Here is a 20,112-nt window from a genome sequence, read left to right on the forward strand (position 1 = left end):
TAAGATTGGCATTCTTGATGATTTCAGTTTGGCTGAGTGAGAATGACCAGTGCATCCCTGGTTTCCCCGTAGAGGCAGGTCACCGGCAAAATTGTCCTCCAGGGGGCGCCGGTGAGCATCACGGCCAGACTGCCTGGAGACCACAGGGATGTGGGGTTCGCGTGCTGGATACAGATGCCGCTACTCCCGGCGGCGGTCCTGGCACCGACGGGCGTTCTGCCCTCCTGCAGTTGAATAACTGTATTTGCGAAGAGGTTTGGCCTCCTCCCAGGGAAAAACTCCTGGCACTTGGTCTCAGAGTAAGTGCCACATTCTGATCCTGGGTTCTTAGCCCTCTCCGTGGCCCATCTTGATGGTGAGGGGAACAGCCACCAGGATGGCCCACTGGGGTCACCCACGTCTAGGGTCCGTGACTCGGGGAGTGCTGCCCAATGGAAATGCCATACCAGCCCCCCTGTGTGAGTTTAAAGGTTCTGGCTAGTCACGGTAGCAAAGTAGAGAATTGGGTAAAATTAACTTTTCATAATATATTTCGACAGTACCCAATGTATGTCCCAAATAGTATCATTTGGCCATGTAGTTAGTGTAAGTGACTGTAAGATGGGGGCAGGGCAGCCTTCCCTGGCCTGGGCCACTGTGCTGGGGGCTTTCAGCAGCACCTGCCAAGCGGTAAGGCAGGGCCCTCCCCCAGCGCTCCTTCTTCAGCGGGAAGCATTTGGGAATGGTCACAGCAGTAGGGTGAATCAGTCTATAACATTTTGGGTTTTTCATTCTTCTATCATTAGATCACAGTGACGACAGGCGTGTGACACCAGGGATTTACTTGGAAGAAGGCTTTGCAGTGCGTGTGACTCAGAGTTCCCACAGGCATCTGAGGCTCAGAATGGCTGTGAGGCGAGCACTCCGGCCTGCGGCTGTCTGGGCCTGTTTGTGTGTGGGGCCCCCTCAGATTGGAGGCAAACTTGGGGGCCCTCCCCGGAGAGGCCAAAGCTGTGGACAAAGCTGTTGAGAGGCTTCAAGGCCCGCTAGAGGGGACGTGAGTGAAAAAGCGCCCGGCTCCGAGGAAGCAGCGTGGATAAGACTGTGTAAGAGCTGGGGAGGTAAGGGGACCCTGGGGGGCGAAGACCACAGGGCAGAGTCCTACCTGCTGCCCCTGGGGAAGGCAGAAACTACAACTTCGTTCTTTCTTTTTTCTTTTTAAAGATTTTATTTACTTATTTGAGAGAGACAGAGAGAGCATGCATGGGGGGAGGGGAGAAGTATATCCCCGCTGAGCAGGGAGCCTGACGTAGGACTCGATCCCAGGAGGCTGGGATCGTGACCCAAGCTGAAGGCAGAGGCTTAACTGACTGAGACACTCGGGCACACGCCTACCTACATTCTTTCCTTCCTCTTCCTCTCTCTCCTCTTCTCCTTCTCCGTCTCCTCCTTCTCCTTCTTCAGAATTTATTTTATTTTTTTATTTTATTTTATTTTTTTTTAAAGATTTTATTTATTTATTTGACAGAGAGAAATCACAAGTAGGCAGAGAGGCAGGCAGAGAGAGAGAGAGGAGGAAGCAGGCTCCCTGCTGAGCAGAGAGCCCGATGCGGGACTCGATCCCAGGACCCTGAGATCATGACCTGAGCCGAAGGCAGCGGCTTAACCACTGAGCCACCCAGGCGCCCTATTTTATTTTTTTTAAAAAATTTTATTTATTTGACAGACAGAGACCACAAATATGCAGAGAGGCAGGCAGAGAGAGAAGAGGAAGCAGGCTCCCCGCTGAGCACAGAGTCCGATGCGGGGCTCGATCCCACGACCCTGGGATCACGACCTAAGCCAAAGGCAGAGGCCTTAACCCGCTGAGCCACCCAGGGCGCCCCTCTTCTTCAGATTTTAGTAAATAATCTCTACACCCAAGGAGGGGCTCGAGCTTACAACACCGAGGTCAAGAGTCACATGTTCTGCAGACGGAGCCAGCCGGGCGCCCCTGGAAGTTCTTTCTGGACACAGCCAAGAGATGCAGCATCTGCACACAGTAAGTTTAATACAATAATAACAATTCCTTGTATTAACATAAGTACATTGTGTATTTTAAAATACTTCCTGATTCACATCCCCGCCTGTGAATCAGAAAAGACTGTGGAGTATGCTGAACTAGGATCACTGGACTTCACCCCAGACTGATTGAGTCAGAACATCCTAGGGGGAGAGGGCTCCACTGGGGCCATGCCCATGAGGAGCCAGTGTTGGGTACCACTGCCCCAGACTCTGCTAATTCCAGGTCCTTAAGGCCCCTTGTACTGAAGTTCCTGGACCAGCAGCCTTGGCATCACCTGGAGCTTGTTAGGGAGACAGACTCTGGGCCCCTCCCTGGCCTCCTGGGTCAGATTCTGCACTTACTAAGATCCTGGGGGTTGCCAGATAAAACACAGGACTCTTCCAGATAAACCACAAATAATTTTTAAGTATGACTCATGCATTATTGGGAACATACTTATATTGAAAAATCACTTGCGGTTTATCTGAAATTCAGATGTAACTGAAAGTATTTTTATTTGCTAAGTTTCTCAGTTTTATTTGGGAGCTCACTGCAGACTGAGGAGCCTGGGCTTAACAAGGACCTCCTTCTCTAACCCTGGCCTCATACAGGATGCCCATTGTATTTGAATGTATTGGTGGGGGGAAATATTTTTCCACTTAAATATGATGGAGCTTTTGAATAGTTAGCCCTCTCATAAATTGAAAATGTATTTAAGTCGTGTCTGACCTGAAACTGCCTTTTTAATTTATATTTTTTGGTTCAGAGCACCATAAACAAAACAAAACAAAGACCAAACGAAAACAATTACTAAATAGGAAACTCAGATTATATAGGAAAAAAAAATACTATTCAAATTCTAAGTAATAAAAAGCACGTGCAATACTTTAGAGGTAGGACTTCATACTGTCCCAGAGATATATTTGATTCCCATCAACTTGGTGTACAATTTAAAATGATAATTTATCAAAAAAAATTTTGCCTATAAAACTAAAAAAAACTTATTTAAAAAATTAGTGCTGGTATAGGTAACTTGTGGTGTTCTATTAGGTTCAGGTGTATGACACGGTGATTCGGTCCTTCCGTAGGTCACCCAGTGTTCATCCTGACAAGTGTGCTCCGTAAACCCCATCCCGTATTTCACCCACTCCCCAACCCCTCTTCCCATGGTAACCAGCAGTTTATTCTCTGTAGTTCAGAGTCTATTTCTTGATGTGTTTTTCCTCTCTTGTTTCCCTTGCTTGTTTGTCTTGTTTCTTAAATTCCACGTGAGTGACATCATATGGTATTTGATGGACTTATTTCGCTTAGCATTTTACTTTCTTGTTCCTTCCATGTCATTGCAAATGGCAAGGTTTTGTTTTGTTTTAATGGCTGAATAAAATGCACGCTTAGGCTGGTTCCATATCTTGGCTATTGTAAATAATGCCGCTATGAACGTAGGGGTGCATGTATCCCTTTGAATTAGTGGTTTCGTCTTTTTTTTTTTTAATTATTTTTTGTAAATACCCAGTAGTATGATTACTGGATTGTAGGGATTGTAGGTAGTTCTAGTTTTAATTTTTTTGCAGAAACTCCATACCGTTTTTCACAGGGGCCGCCCAACTTTGCATGCCCACCAACAGTGCACGAGGGTTCCTTTTCCTCCACATTCTCACCAACACTGGAGGTTTCCTGTGTTTTTTATTTTAGCCATTCTGACCGGTGTGAGAGCTCATTGTCGTTTTGATTTGCATTTCTCTGATGATGAGCGATGTTGAACATCTTTTCATGCGTCTGTTGGCCATCTGGATGTCTTCTTTGGAAAAATATCTGTTCTTGTCTTCTGCCCATTTTTAATTGGATTGTTTTTTTTTGGGGGGGGGTGTTGCATTGTTTCAGTTCTTTATATATTTTGGGTACTAACCCTTTATCTGATATGTCATTTGCAGATATCTTCTCCCATTCTATAGGTTGCCTTTTAGTTCTTTGATCGTCTCCTTCGCTGTGTAGAAGCTTTTCATTTTGATTTAGCTCCCATAGTTTATTTTTGCTTTTGTTTTTCTAGCCTCGGGAGACCTATCTAGAAAAAAACATTGCTATGGCTGGTGTCAGAGACATTATTGCCTATGTTCTCTTCTAGGATCTTTATGGTTTCAGGTCTCACATTTAGGTCTTTAATCCATTCTGAGTTTATTTTTATGTATGGTGTGAGAAAGGGGTCCAGTTTCATTCTTTCGCTCACTTATTCTTTGATCATATGTAGCGGATCCGTTCTCCCAGTACCATTTGTTGAAGAGACTTTTTGCCATTGCATATTCTTTACTGCTTTGCTGAAAATTGATTGACCATATAATTGAGGGTTTATTGCTGGGTTTTCTGTTCTGTTCCATTGATCTATGTGTCTGGTTTTGTGCCAGTACCATACTGTTGTTGTTGTTGTTGTTGTTGTTGTTTTTCTAGTACCATACTGTTTTGATCACTACAGCTTTGTAATATGACTTGAGGTCTGGGAATGCGATGCCTCCAGCATTGCTTTCCTTTTTTCACAGTTGCTTTGGCTATTTGTAGTCTTTAGTGGTTCCATATACATTTTAGGATTGCTTGTTCTAGTTCTGTGGAAAATGCTGTTGGTATTTTGATAGGGATTACATTAATAAAATGGTAATAATCACAAATGGCAACACATAGAACATAGTACCTTCAAAATCCAACTATTTTGTAGCTAGAGTTATTATGTCTATGTCAGACAAAGGGTGTTTCTCTGTTTAGGGTAAAGGCATATGAAGAGTCTGTTGTCCATAAGCAGGGGTGGTTGTAAGGATCCTCTTGGAACAGACAGGGTTGGGGGTTGGGTGGAGGATGTGGATGGGGGGGATGCAGTGAGGTGGGAGCAATTCCTGATTAACTGATTGTCAGATTGTCACAATGTTGGTTATCAGCAAAACATCTTTGCCTAATTAGTAAAAATCACTAAAAAGAACCTAAATTCACCTATGTTTTCAGAACTTTAAAAGAAGCAAGGTGAGGGCACCTGGGTGGCTCAGTTGGTTTAACAACTTCCTTTGGCTCTGGTCATGATGGGGTCCTGGGATCATGAGTCATGTCAGGCTCCCTGCTCAGTGGGGAGTCTGCGTCTTCCTCTGCCCCTCCCCCCCATGTACACACACACTCTCTCTCTCATACACGCTCTCTCTCATTCTCTCTCTTTCAAATAAATACATAAAATCTTTAAAAAAAAAGAAAAGAAAAACAAGGTGAAATCCAGACCTGTGATAGCTGTAGCTTCCAACATTGAAAACAGTTTTGCATTTGCTGGGCCATACAGCATTCTGATGCTGCTTTTCCCGTGGTTCTTAGCTCGGAGTGCAGAGAGCACAGGGCCCTTTCCCCTCTCTGGCCTGTTTTATTCCACATGCTTCAGGACGGCCTGCGTGAAAAGGGAGGTGCAGTCATCCCGGGTTGTTGGGCTCACGTTGGCCAGCTTGTTGTTTGCCCTGTGCCAAGCCCTCCCCTCTGAAATGTGTTTTGTCTCATGCCGGGCTGAGTCACATAGAATAGATAGATAGTTTATCAGCACATGTCCTACAGATCATATTATCAGCTGACAAATATAGCCCGTTAGCGCACAGGCCAGGAGGCTCCAGTGTGTGGCGGCCGTGTCTCCGCAACCCGGCTTCCACCAGGCAGGCAGCGGTCAGGGGGCTGGGGCTGCCGCGCAGTCACGGGTAGGTGGCCGTTGTGGGGGTTGGGACGTGGCAGGGGCAAGTGACCCTTGGCTCCTGAGACTGGGGGATATTAGAGGGTGCTGGGAGGAAGGGGGCTTGTGGCACCTGCTAGGAGGATGGGAGGCAGCTCCTCCTTGTTTATCTCTTTCCTACCATGCCATGGCAGGACAGGGGCAGACACCCCCAGTGGGACACTATTGGGGGAGGATCATGCGTTTATCTGCATTTTAGGGCAAGAACTAGAATTGAATGGAGAAGGAGAGAATGTGGCTAGGGCAGGTGATTCCCCCGCAAGGCTATGCTGGGGACAGGGGGTTCCCTGAGATTCCTGCTCCTGATTAGTGGACGCCCCCCTCCCCCAAGTACACTGCCCCGGTGCCCAAAGCTGGGCTCAAGGCTTTCTGTTCCAAAGCGTTGTCTCTGGGAAATAAATCAACTTTGTTTGTGTCTTGGGTGCCCTGGAAGGGATGGTTGACATCTGCAGGGGGAGTCTTTTCCTTCTGGGACTGTCTCACCCCCTTAGGGAGAGAGTGAGGGTAGGAAAGTGCTCAGAGACCCAGGGGAGAATCATCTGGCTTTGTAAGCAGCACAGCGGTGCCCCTGTGACTGTTTTCCTCCAAATCCTCTCCGGGAACTCAGGGGCTGGTGCGATCTGGCAGAGAACCTGTGCTAACTGTGCCCGGGACAGAAGAAGCCTCAGGTACTCATATCTTCCATTTCACTTGGTGACGATGTCTGTCTTCATTTCTTTTCTTCTTTTCTTTCGATAAATGCTTTACTAGGTGCCGGGGACTATCTTAAGCACTTGACACAAATGATCACACGTGACCCTGTCCCCAGTCCTCTGAGTGGGGTGCTGCTGTCACACCCATGTTCAGATGAGTACATGGGGGCACAGAGAGGATAGGTGACCGTCTCAGGGACACGCAGCTGTAAGTGGAGGAGGCGGGACTCCAGCCCGGGGCTGGCCGGAGGACTCTGAGAAGGTCCTTCTAATCCCTTCCCCAGCCTCTGCCTCCCAGCCAGGATTTTCTAGTTTAACAAATTACCATGAAAACAATGGGTGTTCCCAGGGAAACTCAGACCTGGCGACAGAAAATGTAATTTAATTTAGAATTTGGCTGCAATATCGTGACTATACTGACCTCCCTTGAGTATTGAGTCTTTAATAACCCTATTGTTTCTATCAGAAAACTCCCTCTGTGTTCTGGCTCTGGGATCCAGGCAGCGGCCTTATGTGAGGGGCGAATAGGATTTGTGCATCGTGAAAGCCCCTTGTGGGCCGTGTCTTTGTTTCCTCTGTACACCGGTGTCACCAGGAATCCCCATGGTTATAGACGCTCCCTTAGTTCCAGCAAGGCTAGTGATGGGTGTCTTATTCACATGGGGGGCTGTGCTGGGAAGAATGCTGTGGAAAGCCTGGAGCTGGTCTGCCCAGAGGAAAGAGAGGCCCTGGGGGTTCTGATGAGCAGGTGGGGACCGTAGGGTTGGGGCTCTCTCCCCATGGATGTTCAGATGACCAACTGCTCTGACCTCAGCTCTGCCCCTCAGACTGTGCATGCAGTGTGCCCTCTGCCTGGACATCAGCCCCTTGCTGCTGTCCCTCTCCCAGCCTGGGCAAGGAGGCGCCCAGAATGACTGGGCACCTGTATTGTGGGGTTAGTTGGGTCTTCTCCCCCAGATCCTTTGTACCTTAGACTGTCAGAGATGTGAGCCCTGTACACAGCCTCCCACCCGCCTCTGCCCAGTCTGCCATTTGACCAGAAAGGGGAGGATGAGGTGACCAGAAAGTGCCCCTCCCGCCTGGAACCCTGGCATTCGTCTTCTGAGTGGGGACGAGTGCTCTGGTGCCAGGGGACATGTTTTTCCAGTCATGCCCTCTGGCTCGGACAGTGGATGGCTCCATAAAATCCCATAAAAGGGAATCCCATAAAAGGGATTCCAATGTACCTGGGTTGGGGAGGGGGTGTGAACAAGTATTCAAGCAAATTCTGCATGGACAGTCCCTTTCCCCTTCTCCAGGGTCCCTGTGGGACCTCGCAGAACCCTCCTCTCCACACGCACTTGAGGGCATCCCTCCTCTTCTGACCTCACAGCCCGTTCCGCCTCCGTGATCAAATCCACGCGCAGTACTGAAATGTATCTCTGTGCGCGTCTGTTCTCTCCCGATGGAGAGCTCAGGGGCAGGGACATTCATCCTTCCCCATTTGATGAGTGCCCATAATGTCAGTTATTTGGGTTCCCAGGAATCAAAGAACAGAAATGCACACCAAGTAAACTGGCTTCACACACAGAGTTTCTCTGTTGAGGTCCAGAAGCAGGAGCCTGTCTACATTCCCTCCAGGGCTGCCGTCTGTCACCATCTGTCCCCTGGTGACCGCTCAGGGTGAGTGGCTGACTCTCCTCCCACGTCTGGGGCTTCTCAGGTGGCTGCCTCTGTCGGTGAACCGTGGCCCTTCTCTTCACAGTCCACGGTCAAAGTATAATTAAACCAATGAGCAAATAGTTCAACTCCTATTATGTGCTGTGAAGTGAATTTGCAATAGTCTGAGAGATAAATAATGTGAGAGATAAAATAACGGGGGGATCTACCTTAGGTGAAGAGGCCGTGAAGGCTGTGCTGAGGAGAGAAGACTGAAGCTGAGTCCGGGGACATGGGGTGCAGGGATGCTAGGCAGATGGGGGAAGAGGGTCTAGGCAGAGGGCATAGTGTGTGCAGAGTCTGAGGTACGAAAAAGTGCGGCGTGGGTGAGGCACTGAGGAGGAGAGTGCTCAAGGGTGGGTCATGCCAGAGTCTGACCCGGGCCCTGGGATCTCCCCCTCACCTGGGAGAGAAGTCTTTGGAGCGCTTGATCCACGCAGTGGCAGGATCTCATTCTCGGCAGAAAATGACTCTCACTGTTGTGTGGCAAATGGATTGGACGAGGGTGAGTGGGAAGTCAGGACACCAGCTGTGAGGCTTCTTCACGCCTGAGGCCAGCTGGGGCACTAACTGGTGGTGAGAAATGCGTGCCCTCTAAGACTTGGGTGATACATTGGGCTTGCAAACCAGCGAGCATGTTTGTGTACATGGTCTCGCTCCCATGGTGGGCAGGGTAAAGAAGTGGAAGGCATAAAGGAGTGACCTCCAGGGAAGGACAGAGTCAAGGTGAAGAATTGAGGCAGCCAGGAATGGTTAGATTCTAAGGGAGGAACTCTGGAAGGAATTGTGTTTCTCTGAGATATGCGTGAGACTTCCAGGTGGGCATGTCAAGTAGATGGATAGACGTGGACACCAGAGGTTGCTACACATTGAGACTGAGTCTTATTTTACTATCTACTGTGTTAATGATTTATTGCTACATAACAAATCACCCCTGACCCTTACAGCTTAATACAACAAACATATTTTGTCACAGTCTCTGAGCATTGGGAATAGCTTAGTTGAGTGGTCCTGCCTCAGGGTCTGCTGAGATGACTTTTGGGGCTGCTACCATCTGAAGGCTCAACCGGGGCTGGAAGATCTGCTTTTAGACAGCTTCCGCTCACGTGGCTGCTGGCAGGAGGTCTCTGTTCCTCTCCGTAAGAAGCTTCTTGCACAGGGCTGCTTAAACCTCCTCATGACACAGTGGCCGGCCCAAAAGAGAGGGGAGTGCCTGGTGGGACTTGGTTGCAGAAGCTGTACACCATCACTTTTACCACACTTTATTCGTTAGAAGTGAGTCACTGAATTCAACCCATGCTCAAGGGGGAAGGAATTAAGTTCTATACTCTTTTTTTTTTTTTAATTTTTATTTTTTTTTATTTTTTTTTTTAAAGATTTTATTTATTTATTTGACAGAGAGATCACAAGTAGGCAGAGAGGTAGGCAGAGAGAGAGAGGAGGAAGCAGGCTCCCTGCTGAGCAGAGAGCCCAATGCGGGACTCGATCCCAGGACCCTGAGATCATGACCTGAGCCGAAGGCAGCGGCTTAACCCACTGAGCCACCCAGGCGCCCCAAGTTCTATACTCTTAAAGGAAAGAATATAAAGGAACGTGTGGGTACAATTTTAAAGCCATCGTATCCACAAAGCAAAATCTAGTTTATTGTTCACAAAAGCTGGGATGTGCACACAGGACTGGCCGGTGTATTTGTATGGCAGGGGCACCACTGAAGGGGCTAGCATTGTGAGCCTTGGAGACCAAGTTGGAGACCCTACCTCCCCCACCCCCACCTTCTCCTCCACTCTCAGTGTCTGTCTACTGGGCCAGCTGTATCTTGCTATTGCCCAAGGTCCATGCTGGTTGCTCTGTACATGTTGGACACTCTGCTGTGGGGAATGGCTGGGCACCAAGCAATGGAATCTTTGCTCGGGAGTTGGTGACTTAGCAAACCCACTTAGCCTTGAGCCAGCTACCCATCTGGAGCTGGCAGGAGATGAGAACACACACACCGGTATCTGAGTGTCACCGGGACAGAGAGTGAAACTGATTACAGCAGCTCCCCATTCCCAGTCCCTGCCGGGCCTTTCCCTCTTGGGCCAGTCACTTTTGTCCTGAGAATGTCTCTAGCAGGTGACAACCCAGCACAAAGCGGAGAAGCAGGCTCGGGGCTCTTGCAGGCCCAGGGCAAGTCAGCAGGGAGGGGCAGGCCAGGAGTTTTCTCTGTTGTGATCTAAGTGCCTACAGAACTGCTTGCATTGTGCCAACTGACCCGTGAAGCCTACAATATTTACTCTCTTGCCCTTTACTGAAATAATACAGTAAAGCAGTAAAGCAAAATGTTTTTCCAGGAGGAATTTTCCTTTCTACTGTGAATCAAACTTCTGAGACTCTGATTGTTGACGTGTCCACTCAGGACCCAGAACTCCAAGCCCTGGAGAAAAATGAGCCTCAGGGCACTCTGCCCCAGAGTCCTTTCTGCTGCCATGAGTGATGTCACTATCGTCCTCTCTTCTCTTCTAGTCTCAGGTGTTTTCTTCTCTTCCGTGGCTGCGGACCCTGCAGCCCCAAATCTAGGGATCCGTGTTCTCGTGCTTCAGCTGTAATACAAAGCCAGATAGATCTCCAGCAGGGAACTGGAATCAGATGTTCCCTTGGGTCCATGAATCTTAGCTGTCAAATCCATTAGGGCTCAGGCTAATGCTCTGCATTTCTTATGGTGCCTCAGGAGAGTCTGCTTGGATGTAGTGTTTCCTCTAGGAGGATATTGCTGCTTTATTTGAATTGAGGTTGTCTCACACGACATCCTGTAGAGGTGAATTTCTCTTTACTGCTTTGGAATAGGGTATCATGGTGCTCTTTCTATAGTTCTGGAGAAACCTAATGCTTAGGAAATTGCATTTCAGGGATTTGCTGAAAGGCTGTGTTGACTGGAGCTCATGCTACAAAAAAGAGATGAGCTTTGTAAATTCGCCAGGGGACCGTCTCTCTTTCCGGAACCTGCTGAGGGACTGGCCCCTGTGTCCCGTCCTTGGTATCTCCCTCCTCTCTGCTCCCCAGTGTGGCTTTGTTCCCAGAGGGAGGGTCTCCTTTCTGTCCTGGAATGACTCATTGGCTCCTATTATAAAACCACTTTTCTGATCTGACACCCACCCATAAGAGCTACTATCTCCAGGGTTGATCTTGAACCTGCCCTGTTGTCTAGGGAGGCCTAGATTGAGCCCTGTCCTGCACAGGACACCAAGGGCGGGGCTGGACCTGGCATTTGCGGTTGGTTATTTCTTAGCCTCCCAAGCTTTCTGGGCAGTACGTGCAAACATGTAGCAAACGTGGTCATCTCTCACTGTTCTTAGACCCTCTATGTTTTGTCACACACATTTGCAAACAGAACATCTCACAGGTGACCCTGATTTAAATTCCGGCACATTCAAAACCTTCTTAATTGAAGAACAGAAACTCCTTCTCTGTTTCGCAAGATACGGGGGAAATGGGGAACATGGTTAGATGACAAATAGGATATGCTCTTTCCCATCAAAATACTGACACTAATATTGATTTACAAGTATGTAAAAAACAGAACCCAAAGGCATCAAGAAGAGACCATTCCTCTAGCATGCAAACTTGAATTACATTTCTCCCAAATGAATGCATGGGAACTAATGAGCAATGGTGTGTGTGTGTGTTTAAGGCACAGGCAGTTAATGGACAGATCCGGTAACTCCCCAAGGGCTTGCTGGTCTAGGAAAATGACAGTCACTCAACAGCAGAGGCTGAGTCAAGCTCGTTGGTCTAGAACACACACCCTGAACAGGGAGCAGTCTTCCAGCTTTAAGTACCCTGGGCTGCCTGGACTGTCCACATTGCTCGGAAAGCTCACTTTACTCTGGCTTTTTTCTTTGCTTTTATGTGTAGACTTGGATTATGTACAGCGATTGCCTCAAAGCCTTTGAGTCTGCCTGGTTCTTTCTCTCTTTCTAATTTTTCTCCATTTCAGGCTGGGGACTGTGCTCTCTTGTGTTCAGATTGGTGCTTGGCATACTTCTATGGAAGCTTTTTTTTTTTTGGTTAAAAGCCAACTTTGGTTAAGATGTTTGCAGCTGAGGTGCTCCTGAGCTGAAAATGACAGAGTAAGGAACGTGGTAAAAGACAAATGACATGCAGTGGTTTTTGGTTCTGGGGGACACGGAGTCAGGCGTCCTCCACCATGTCTCTCCCGTTGAATGTGGTTCTAAAACCCGGAAGGAGCACACGAAACAGGAGGATGAAGACTGTGAAAACCAGCTGGTGGCAACAGAGTAAGGGAAAGACCCCAGAATTCCAAGTACAGAGAGCCTGTGGTATGTTTCCCTCCCCCCCTCCCCTCCAGTGTTGTACTGCCTGGACTCAAGGCAGCCTGGAACCCACAACTGGGCACAAGGGTATTGAATGTCACTCCAGGAGAGGAAAAGGGGACCCCTCATGCTCAGAGAGAGAGGTCAAATCCCTGTTTTTCTTTTCTCCATCCTGTAATGCCTCGGGCCCTAAAGGATTCAGTGATAGCAGGAGGTGCAGGGGCATGGGGGCAGGGGTTTGATAGTGGAGGGCCTCAGTCACTCAAAACTTTGAGAAAAGGGGTCTTTCCGTTTGGATCTGAGGAGTTGCAGGCCCCAGAGAGTGGAGGAAACTCTCATTGCTTTTTCTATCCCCAGGGCCTCCTGCTACTTGGCCCCCAAAAGTGGGTGCACAACAAAGCAGGGGGCCTAAAGCCCCAGCTCTCTGGCCAAAGGACTGTAAAAGGGAGCCTCAGCAATCTAGAAGAACTGGGGGAACAGAGGAGAGGGAAGAGCTCTGACAACAACCATAACGTTGTTTATTTATTTTTTTTTTCACGTAAGCAGAATATCTTTAATCTATCATACACTTATTTTAAAACAAAAAGCCAATAAAAACAAAATTTGTATCTGAGCTAGCAGCATATATAATACTTTAAGAAACTGTACAATACATTTTAGGCTTTTAGTTATATTTTCTACTTCAACACAATCTGACTATAGCATGTAATAATTCAGCTTATTTATTCATTTAACCAGTTTACTACTAAATAATCTAAGCACTTAATTATTTTCCTTATTCATTCATATATATGTATATAGGTACAAATAGATATATATATATATATAGGTATGAATAACCCATCTGGCCTTGATTTGAGCCTGCGGTGAAGTTGCCACATTGAGAAAATGGCCTGATATGGAAAGATAATTTTGGTAAATCTCATGTGTTTTCAGAAAAACATGTATTATAGACATATAAAAATCCTGAGACACTACAAACTAGAAATCTGAAACCAAGAGACAAATTCAACAATTCACATAAAACATAAAGTGTCTCACTCCTTACATTCTTTCAATCACATCACACAAAATATGATCTCTTTTGTTAAAATTCAAATTAGAGAATGACGCTTAGATTTTATGAAGCCCAGGGACAGGTTTTTAAACTACCTGGGAGGGGACGCCTGGGTGGCTCAGTTGGTTAAGAAGCTGCCTTCAGCTCAGGTCATCATCCCAGCATCATGGGATCGAGTCCCACATCGGGCTCCTTGCTCCGCAGGGAGCTTGCTTCTCCCTCTGACTCTGCCTGTGCTCACTCTCGCTCGCTCTCTCTCTGACAGATAAATAAATGAAATCTAAAAAAAAAAAAAAAACTACCTGGGAATTCCTAATCAAATTCACATTTCTGGGGCACCTTCCCTTTACCTATCTATGACTGTAGAATCTGCCCTTCTTCTCTAATTAGTTTTCTATCCAGCTTGATTTCATATATTTGATTAGACTTCAAATAAAAGATATATTTGTGGTATTTGTACCTCACCTTTAAAAATCTAGGATCCCAACTCTGCAAGCATAAAGATTTTTCTGCCTACTCTTTAAGTATCTTCTTTAGATTGTCCGTAGATTAGTTTTAGGGAACACTTTTTGTTGTCACTATAAGGTACCAATCCTATGATGACAAATTCGCCATTATCTATAGTTTGATGGAATGGTGGCATGTAATATTTTCAAAGCCAACATTTATTTATTTGTTTGTTTTTATTTCATTTCCAATTAACATAGATCATAATACTAGTCTCAGGTATAGAATTTAGTGATCCAGCACTTAAAAGTGCTGGGCTCACCACAAGTGCCCTCCTTAATCCCCATCACCCGTTTAAACCAACTTTTATTTTTACTTATTTTTTAAATTTATTTATTATTATTTTTTTAAAGATTTTATTTATTTATCAGAGAGAGAGAGGGGGAGAGAGCGAGCACAGGCAGATAGAATGGCAGGCAGAGGCAGAGGGAGAAACAGGCTCCCTGCTGAGCAAGGAGCCCGATGTGAGACTCGATCTCAGGACGCTGGGATCATGACCTGAGCCGAAGGCAGCTGCTTAACCCACTGAGCCACCCAGGCGTCCCTAAACCAACTTTTAGAAAAGACTTACTTCCTGAGAGAAATGTGATTTTTTTTTTTTAAGATTTTATTTATTTATTTGACATAACGTTGTTTAGAGCTCCTGGGCTCATCCTTGAGCCTTCCCTGGGAGTCTGATCCTTAATAGCATGCCTTCTGCTGTTTGAGCCTAAGGGCAGGGTGGACCATGGCCTCCATCCCAGACGGCCGCTGGGGGGCGCACATGGGCAGTCCACCCGTACAATCTGAGGACAGTCCCCACCCTGGGAATTCTAGTCCCAGAAGGCCGGAGGAGGGAATGTGACGTCTGAACTGAACCACCTACTGTGTCAGTCATCAACGTAGTGCCTCTTGGCTTTGAACATAGCCTTCAACGTCTGTGCTGTATGACACACTGTGTTGTTCCTTGAAGTATTTGTCCTTTCAAGTGAACAACCCGTTCAGCCTTCTCAGGGGACAGCACTAAAGGGACAGTACCGTGGAAGGAGTTCTCCTTCCTGTTCCGGTGTGGGCAGGAGGGGGCCAGCAGGGGTCTGGGTACACGAGCTGGCCCCAGCCCCAGGCCCAGAACCTGGTCCTTTGCAAATGGACAGCCCTGGCTAGCAAGAAGCTTTCTGCAGTGCTCTCCACCTAGAAAACAGAGCCCTCGTGAAGCCCCTGTGCTCTGAAGGCTTCCTACGACCCAGGACCCACACTGCATATGTCCGCACCCCTGGTGACTGGTCAGGTGGCCTTCCACCCTGGGGTGGGGGGCGTGGCCTGTCAGTTGCCCAGTGAGCCAGACCAGCCTGACCAAACCAGAGGACTACTCTGCTCTCCACTGCGCCGAGCTGCAACTTCTAAAACGAGGTTGGAAGCCCTTCCAAGTTTGTCCTTTCTGGAGTCCTCTCCCTCTGCCCTCGGGTGTGAATGGAAAGAGAAAGGACCAACAAGAAGTCGGAGATAAAAAGAACTAAATGGCAACTTTAGAAATAAAATAGACAATCCCTGAAATAAAATACTCCCTGGATAGACTCATAAACATAATGGAGATGATATGGGAAGGTGTGGGACATTTGAAGATGGATTGCTGGATATTATAAATCTGAAAAAAGAAAGGAAAAGAGATGTCTAAAAAAGCCAACAGCCTCAAGAATCTACAAAATGATATTGAAACGGCTAATACTTGTTTTGTCCGAGTCCCAGAAAAGGGGAGGAAGAGGGCATTGCAGAAAAAAAAAAAAATAGCTGGAGAAAAAAACGATGGCTGAAAAATCCCCCAATTTGGCAAAATTTAGAACCTCCCGACCAGAGGAGCTAGGGAAATCCCACACGGCATAAACCCAAAAAAACCCATGCCCAGATTTGTCATAATTAAACAGGAAACCCAAAGACAAGGAATAATTCTCAACACGTCGTGGGAGAAATGTGACGTGTCACCTTGACAAGACTTATAGTTCCAACTACTGTACCTTTCTCGTGGGAAACCATGGAGGCCAGAAGACACGGGCAGTGTCTATAAAATGTTGAAAAGAATTACCTCAGGATTCGCTATCCAGCAAAAACCATCTTCAGGAGTGAAGGTAGAAAAAAAAAAGGAAAAGAGGAAAAAGGAAAAAAAAAAGGAGTGAAAGTGAAAAGAAGATATTCAGGTGAAGGGGAACAGAGGTTTGGTCAGCTGAGGTCTCTGTCTGAGGGGACTGTTTAGGGGAGTTGTTTAGGCAGAAGGGAAATGCTACCAGAGGGGACATGGGACAATAGGAATGAGGGAGGAGCCACAGATAAGGTCCTATCAGGGTAGATGTGATGGGCTAGCGTCCTCCTCGTGAGTTCTTTAAAAACATTTCAGGACTGGAAGCCCAAAATAGAACACTGACAGATTCACTGCAAGGGACAATGGCAGCACCGAGGCGAGAGCCTAAGGGACCTCAGTGGTAGTGAGGTTTCCACGACTCACTCCATGGGGTAAAATATTGTTTCTGATGGGCTATGAGAAGTGAAGCCGGGAGCTTATCCTCCCTAGGGCAGCCATGAAAAAGGAAAGACTACACTGAGAAACAGAGTCCAAAACACAACAGAGAAAATAAATTGAATACTAAAATGATGTTCAGATAACCACAAAAGGAGGCTGGAAAGTGTAAAAAGAAAACAAAAGAGGAGTCCAGCAGAAAATGGGTAATAAGTGAATTTAGACCTAAATGCAAAGTATCAGTAATTATGGTTAATGTAAATTGCTCAAATACACCAATTAAAAGACGTTGTTGGAATGTGTGAAATAAATGATCCAACAAGATTCTGTCAACAGCGGCTCCAGGCTGGATACGACTATTGATCTCAGGGTTGTGAGTTCAAGCCCCACACTGAGTATGGAGCCTACTTAAAAAAAAAAAAAAAAAAAAAGTAAAAGGTTCTGTCTACAAAATCTCATACCAAATATAACTGTATAATTAGGTTAAAAATAAAAGGTTGGAATCGAAGAACATTTGTGAATCATGTATCAGACAAAAGACCCGTGCTTAGGACATAGAAAGAGCTATTACAAGTCAACAATTAAAAAGACAAATGGCCCCATTTAAAATTTGGCAAAGGATATGAATAGACATTTCTCCCAAGAAGGTATGAAAATGGTCCATAAGTACATAAAAAGATGTTCAGTCAACCTCATTAGCTGTCAGGGAAACGCAAATCAAAACCACTAGAGACCACTGCCCCCACCTACTGGGACGGCCATGGTGGGAGAGAGTGGAAGAACGAGCGTAGAGAGGATGTGGAGACACCAGAACCCTCATGCTCGGCTGTCAGGGCAGGAACATGAGGCTGCTGCTTTGGGGAAACAGTCCAACAGTTCCTGAAAAGGTTAAATAGAGTTCCAGGACCTTCCAATGCCTCGCTCATGTTATTGACCCCAGAGAATTGAGAACATCGGTCCGCACAAAAAGGTGCATCTCTTGTACCTTTGCCAGAAATCTCCTTGAGGTAAAAATATTTAAAGGCAGACAAAAGACAGTCCCAGATGTCAGAAATGAAGGGAAAGATGGAAGGAAGCCGGGGCCAGCATTTTCAGCTCGTTAAGACGAAAATGATGGCTCTCCAGCCTTCCACTGCGCAGACAGAAGCCGGCTTTCCCGCTCAGCCTGGCAAGCCCTTCGTGGCAAGTACACAGCTGAGTCTGAAGATCAAATATTTGCTTTTGTGTCCCCAAGGACTGCCATTTAGAAGCATCTGGAACTGGAGCAGAGAATATTCAACAGCCCTACGATTGGCTGACTGACACGCTGTGTGTGCGCGCGCGCGCATGTGTGTGTGTGTGTGTGTGTGTGCGTGTGTGCATGAATCAGGAAGTGGATGGAGCCAGATTTCAATGCTACTAAGTAGGGGAAATGTAAAACGATAACTAGGAAGTTATTTTTAGATAAGGCAGATCAGTGCAGGTTAGAGGAATGAACATTAAGAAGTACTTTTACATCCTGACAGTTTTTGTTTTTTTTTTTCGGTGAACAAATAATCACTTAAGGCAATGAATAAAATAAAAACAAGATGGGGCGCCTGGGTGACTCAGTGGGTTAAAGCCTCTGCCTTTGGCTCCGGTCGTGATCCTTGGGTCCTGGGATCGAGCCCCCAAGAGCCCTGCATCGCATTGGGCTCTCTGCTCAGCAGGGAGCCTGCTTCCTCCTCTCTCTGCCTGCCTCTCTGCCTCCTTGTGATCTCTGTCTGTCAAATAAATAAATAAAATCTTAAAGAAAAAAAAAAGATGGGAACATAAAAAGGAGAGAGGAAGCTCACTGAGTGGCCTGAGAGGGGAGCAATCTGGATGCAAACCTCTTATTCAGTTTTCGTTTATGGACTTCACAAATATTTACAGAGGGTCTGCTGTGTGCCAGGCACTGTGCTGGGTCTCACTTCGATGAAGGGCCAAGATGCACCTGCCCTTGAGTTTCCTTACATACACAGAGACCAGCAGCCTGTGAAGTTTCATGTTGCAGGGGACCCTCGCAGGACCCGTCCCCATGCTCTGTGTCGTGGTCAGTCCCTATTGGGAAAGTGCTCATGGTTCTTGGTGCAAGGATTGGTTTTGTTGTTTAACGGTGACTGCTGGTGTAGCCTCAGGTCACCAGGAGTGTGTGTGTGTATGTGTGTGTTTTCTGATTAATTCACAAACGTACCCTTGAGTCTGGTACAGCCCTAGTGGAAAGATGAGCTGCTAGAAAATTCAATAGAACATGGAACCAAGAGGCTTATGGAGGGCCCAGGGGGCTTTGGGAACCCCCAAATCTGGCTGAGAGGTAGAGCTACAAGTGTGACCTTCTAGAGGAGCCACAGGCTGGGTGTTGGACTTGACTTAACCCAGAGTACCATCAGGCTTTAAGAACATTAGCAAACTGCCATTCTGGAATTCACAGGGCATTTCATCATTACTTATGAGGATGGATTCATTCTTGTTTCATTTCAAAGTTCATGCTAAAACTGGGGTGCCTGGATGGCTCAGTCGTTGGGCGTCTGACTCTTGGTTTCAGTTCTGCTCGTGATCTCAGGTTGGGATCTTGGAGTCCTGGGATCCAACTTCAGTGTGTTATGGTCTCTGTGCGGAGCCGGCAGCCAGGAGTCTGCTTGTCCTTTTCCTTCCGTCCCCACCTCCCCACCTCCCCCACCCTGCTCTCTGAGCCCTTTCCCCATCGCTGGCCGGCACGCGCACTCTATCTCAAATAAATTTTAAAAAAATCTTCAAAAAAAATAAAGGTTGTAAGAAAACTATTTTCTCTTGTGTGTGTGTGTGAAGCTGACATATGTGTGTTTTTTAAATAGGTAATTTCATGCTCCCAAAATGGGACACAAAGTGGTCGTGTTCGACATTTCTGTCATCAGAGCCTTGTGGGAGACGCGCGTCAAGAAGCACAAAGCTTGGCAGAAGAAGGAGACAGAAAGGCTTGAGAAAAGCGCATTGGAAAAGTATGTGTTTTCTCTACTTGCCTGTAGCTTCTTTAGTGAGTGGGGGCTAGGCAAGCTGTGGTCATGTTGTGGAGAGGAAGGCCCTTCTGGGATTTCTCTGTGACACTTACTCATTGGACTTTGAAGCCATCCCACTGTTGCCCACAGCGAATGTCTGATTCCCATAATCGCGAGCCCGTGGTGTACAGTCCCACATGCATTCCAGGCACCGTACCAGGCACGGGGTGCACAGCGATGACACAGTAAACTCTCTCCCATGCCCTGGAGCAGCTCAAAGGTACTCCCTGTCATGTATTTCCATCCTTACCAGTTGAGCTGAATGCGGACTAAGACTTGCTCTACTGATACCATTTTTTACTTGGCTGCAGAGGAGATAATTTGTCTATGCTCGTGTAAGCTCATGATACAGGAGGAAAAGAGAGTGATAGGTATATGAAATGAAGCTGATGGCTTTGGAAAAACTCCATTTGGGATAACCAAGGGCCACACAATTGACTCAGCACTGCACAAATTCAAGGCAATAGGACCAGTTGGAGAGGTTGCACATGCCGGTGGCTTTGCATCTCTGATTTTTTAATTCCCTATGAAGGATCCAAAACTGGAGCTCTTGCATGATGTGC

At 46.9% G+C, this 20,112-nt stretch overlaps 1 protein-coding gene across 3 annotated transcripts in view; it reads left to right on the forward strand.

Moving 5' to 3' along the window:
* Positions 1-697: 697 nt before the first annotated feature.
* Positions 698-20,112, forward strand: part of LRRC2 (leucine rich repeat containing 2) — a 45,824-nt gene continuing 26,409 nt past the window's right edge. The window contains exons 1-3 of one of the 3 annotated variants that reach the window (XM_082705385.1): positions 698-1,100; positions 1,904-2,020; positions 19,349-19,492. In XM_082705385.1, the coding sequence (XP_082561511.1) occupies positions 19,368-19,492 (125 nt within the window). In that variant the 5' untranslated portion in view covers positions 698-1,100; positions 1,904-2,020; positions 19,349-19,367. Of the gene's footprint in view, positions 1,101-1,705; positions 2,021-5,609; positions 5,731-19,348; positions 19,493-20,112 lie in introns of those variants that run through there. The other 2 variants (XM_082705384.1, XM_082705383.1) reach the window with 2 other exon arrangements.

This window comes from Mustela nivalis (genome assembly GCF_964662115.1).
Source record: "Mustela nivalis genome assembly, chromosome: 1".
Classification (NCBI taxonomy): domain Eukaryota; kingdom Metazoa; phylum Chordata; class Mammalia; order Carnivora; family Mustelidae; genus Mustela; species Mustela nivalis.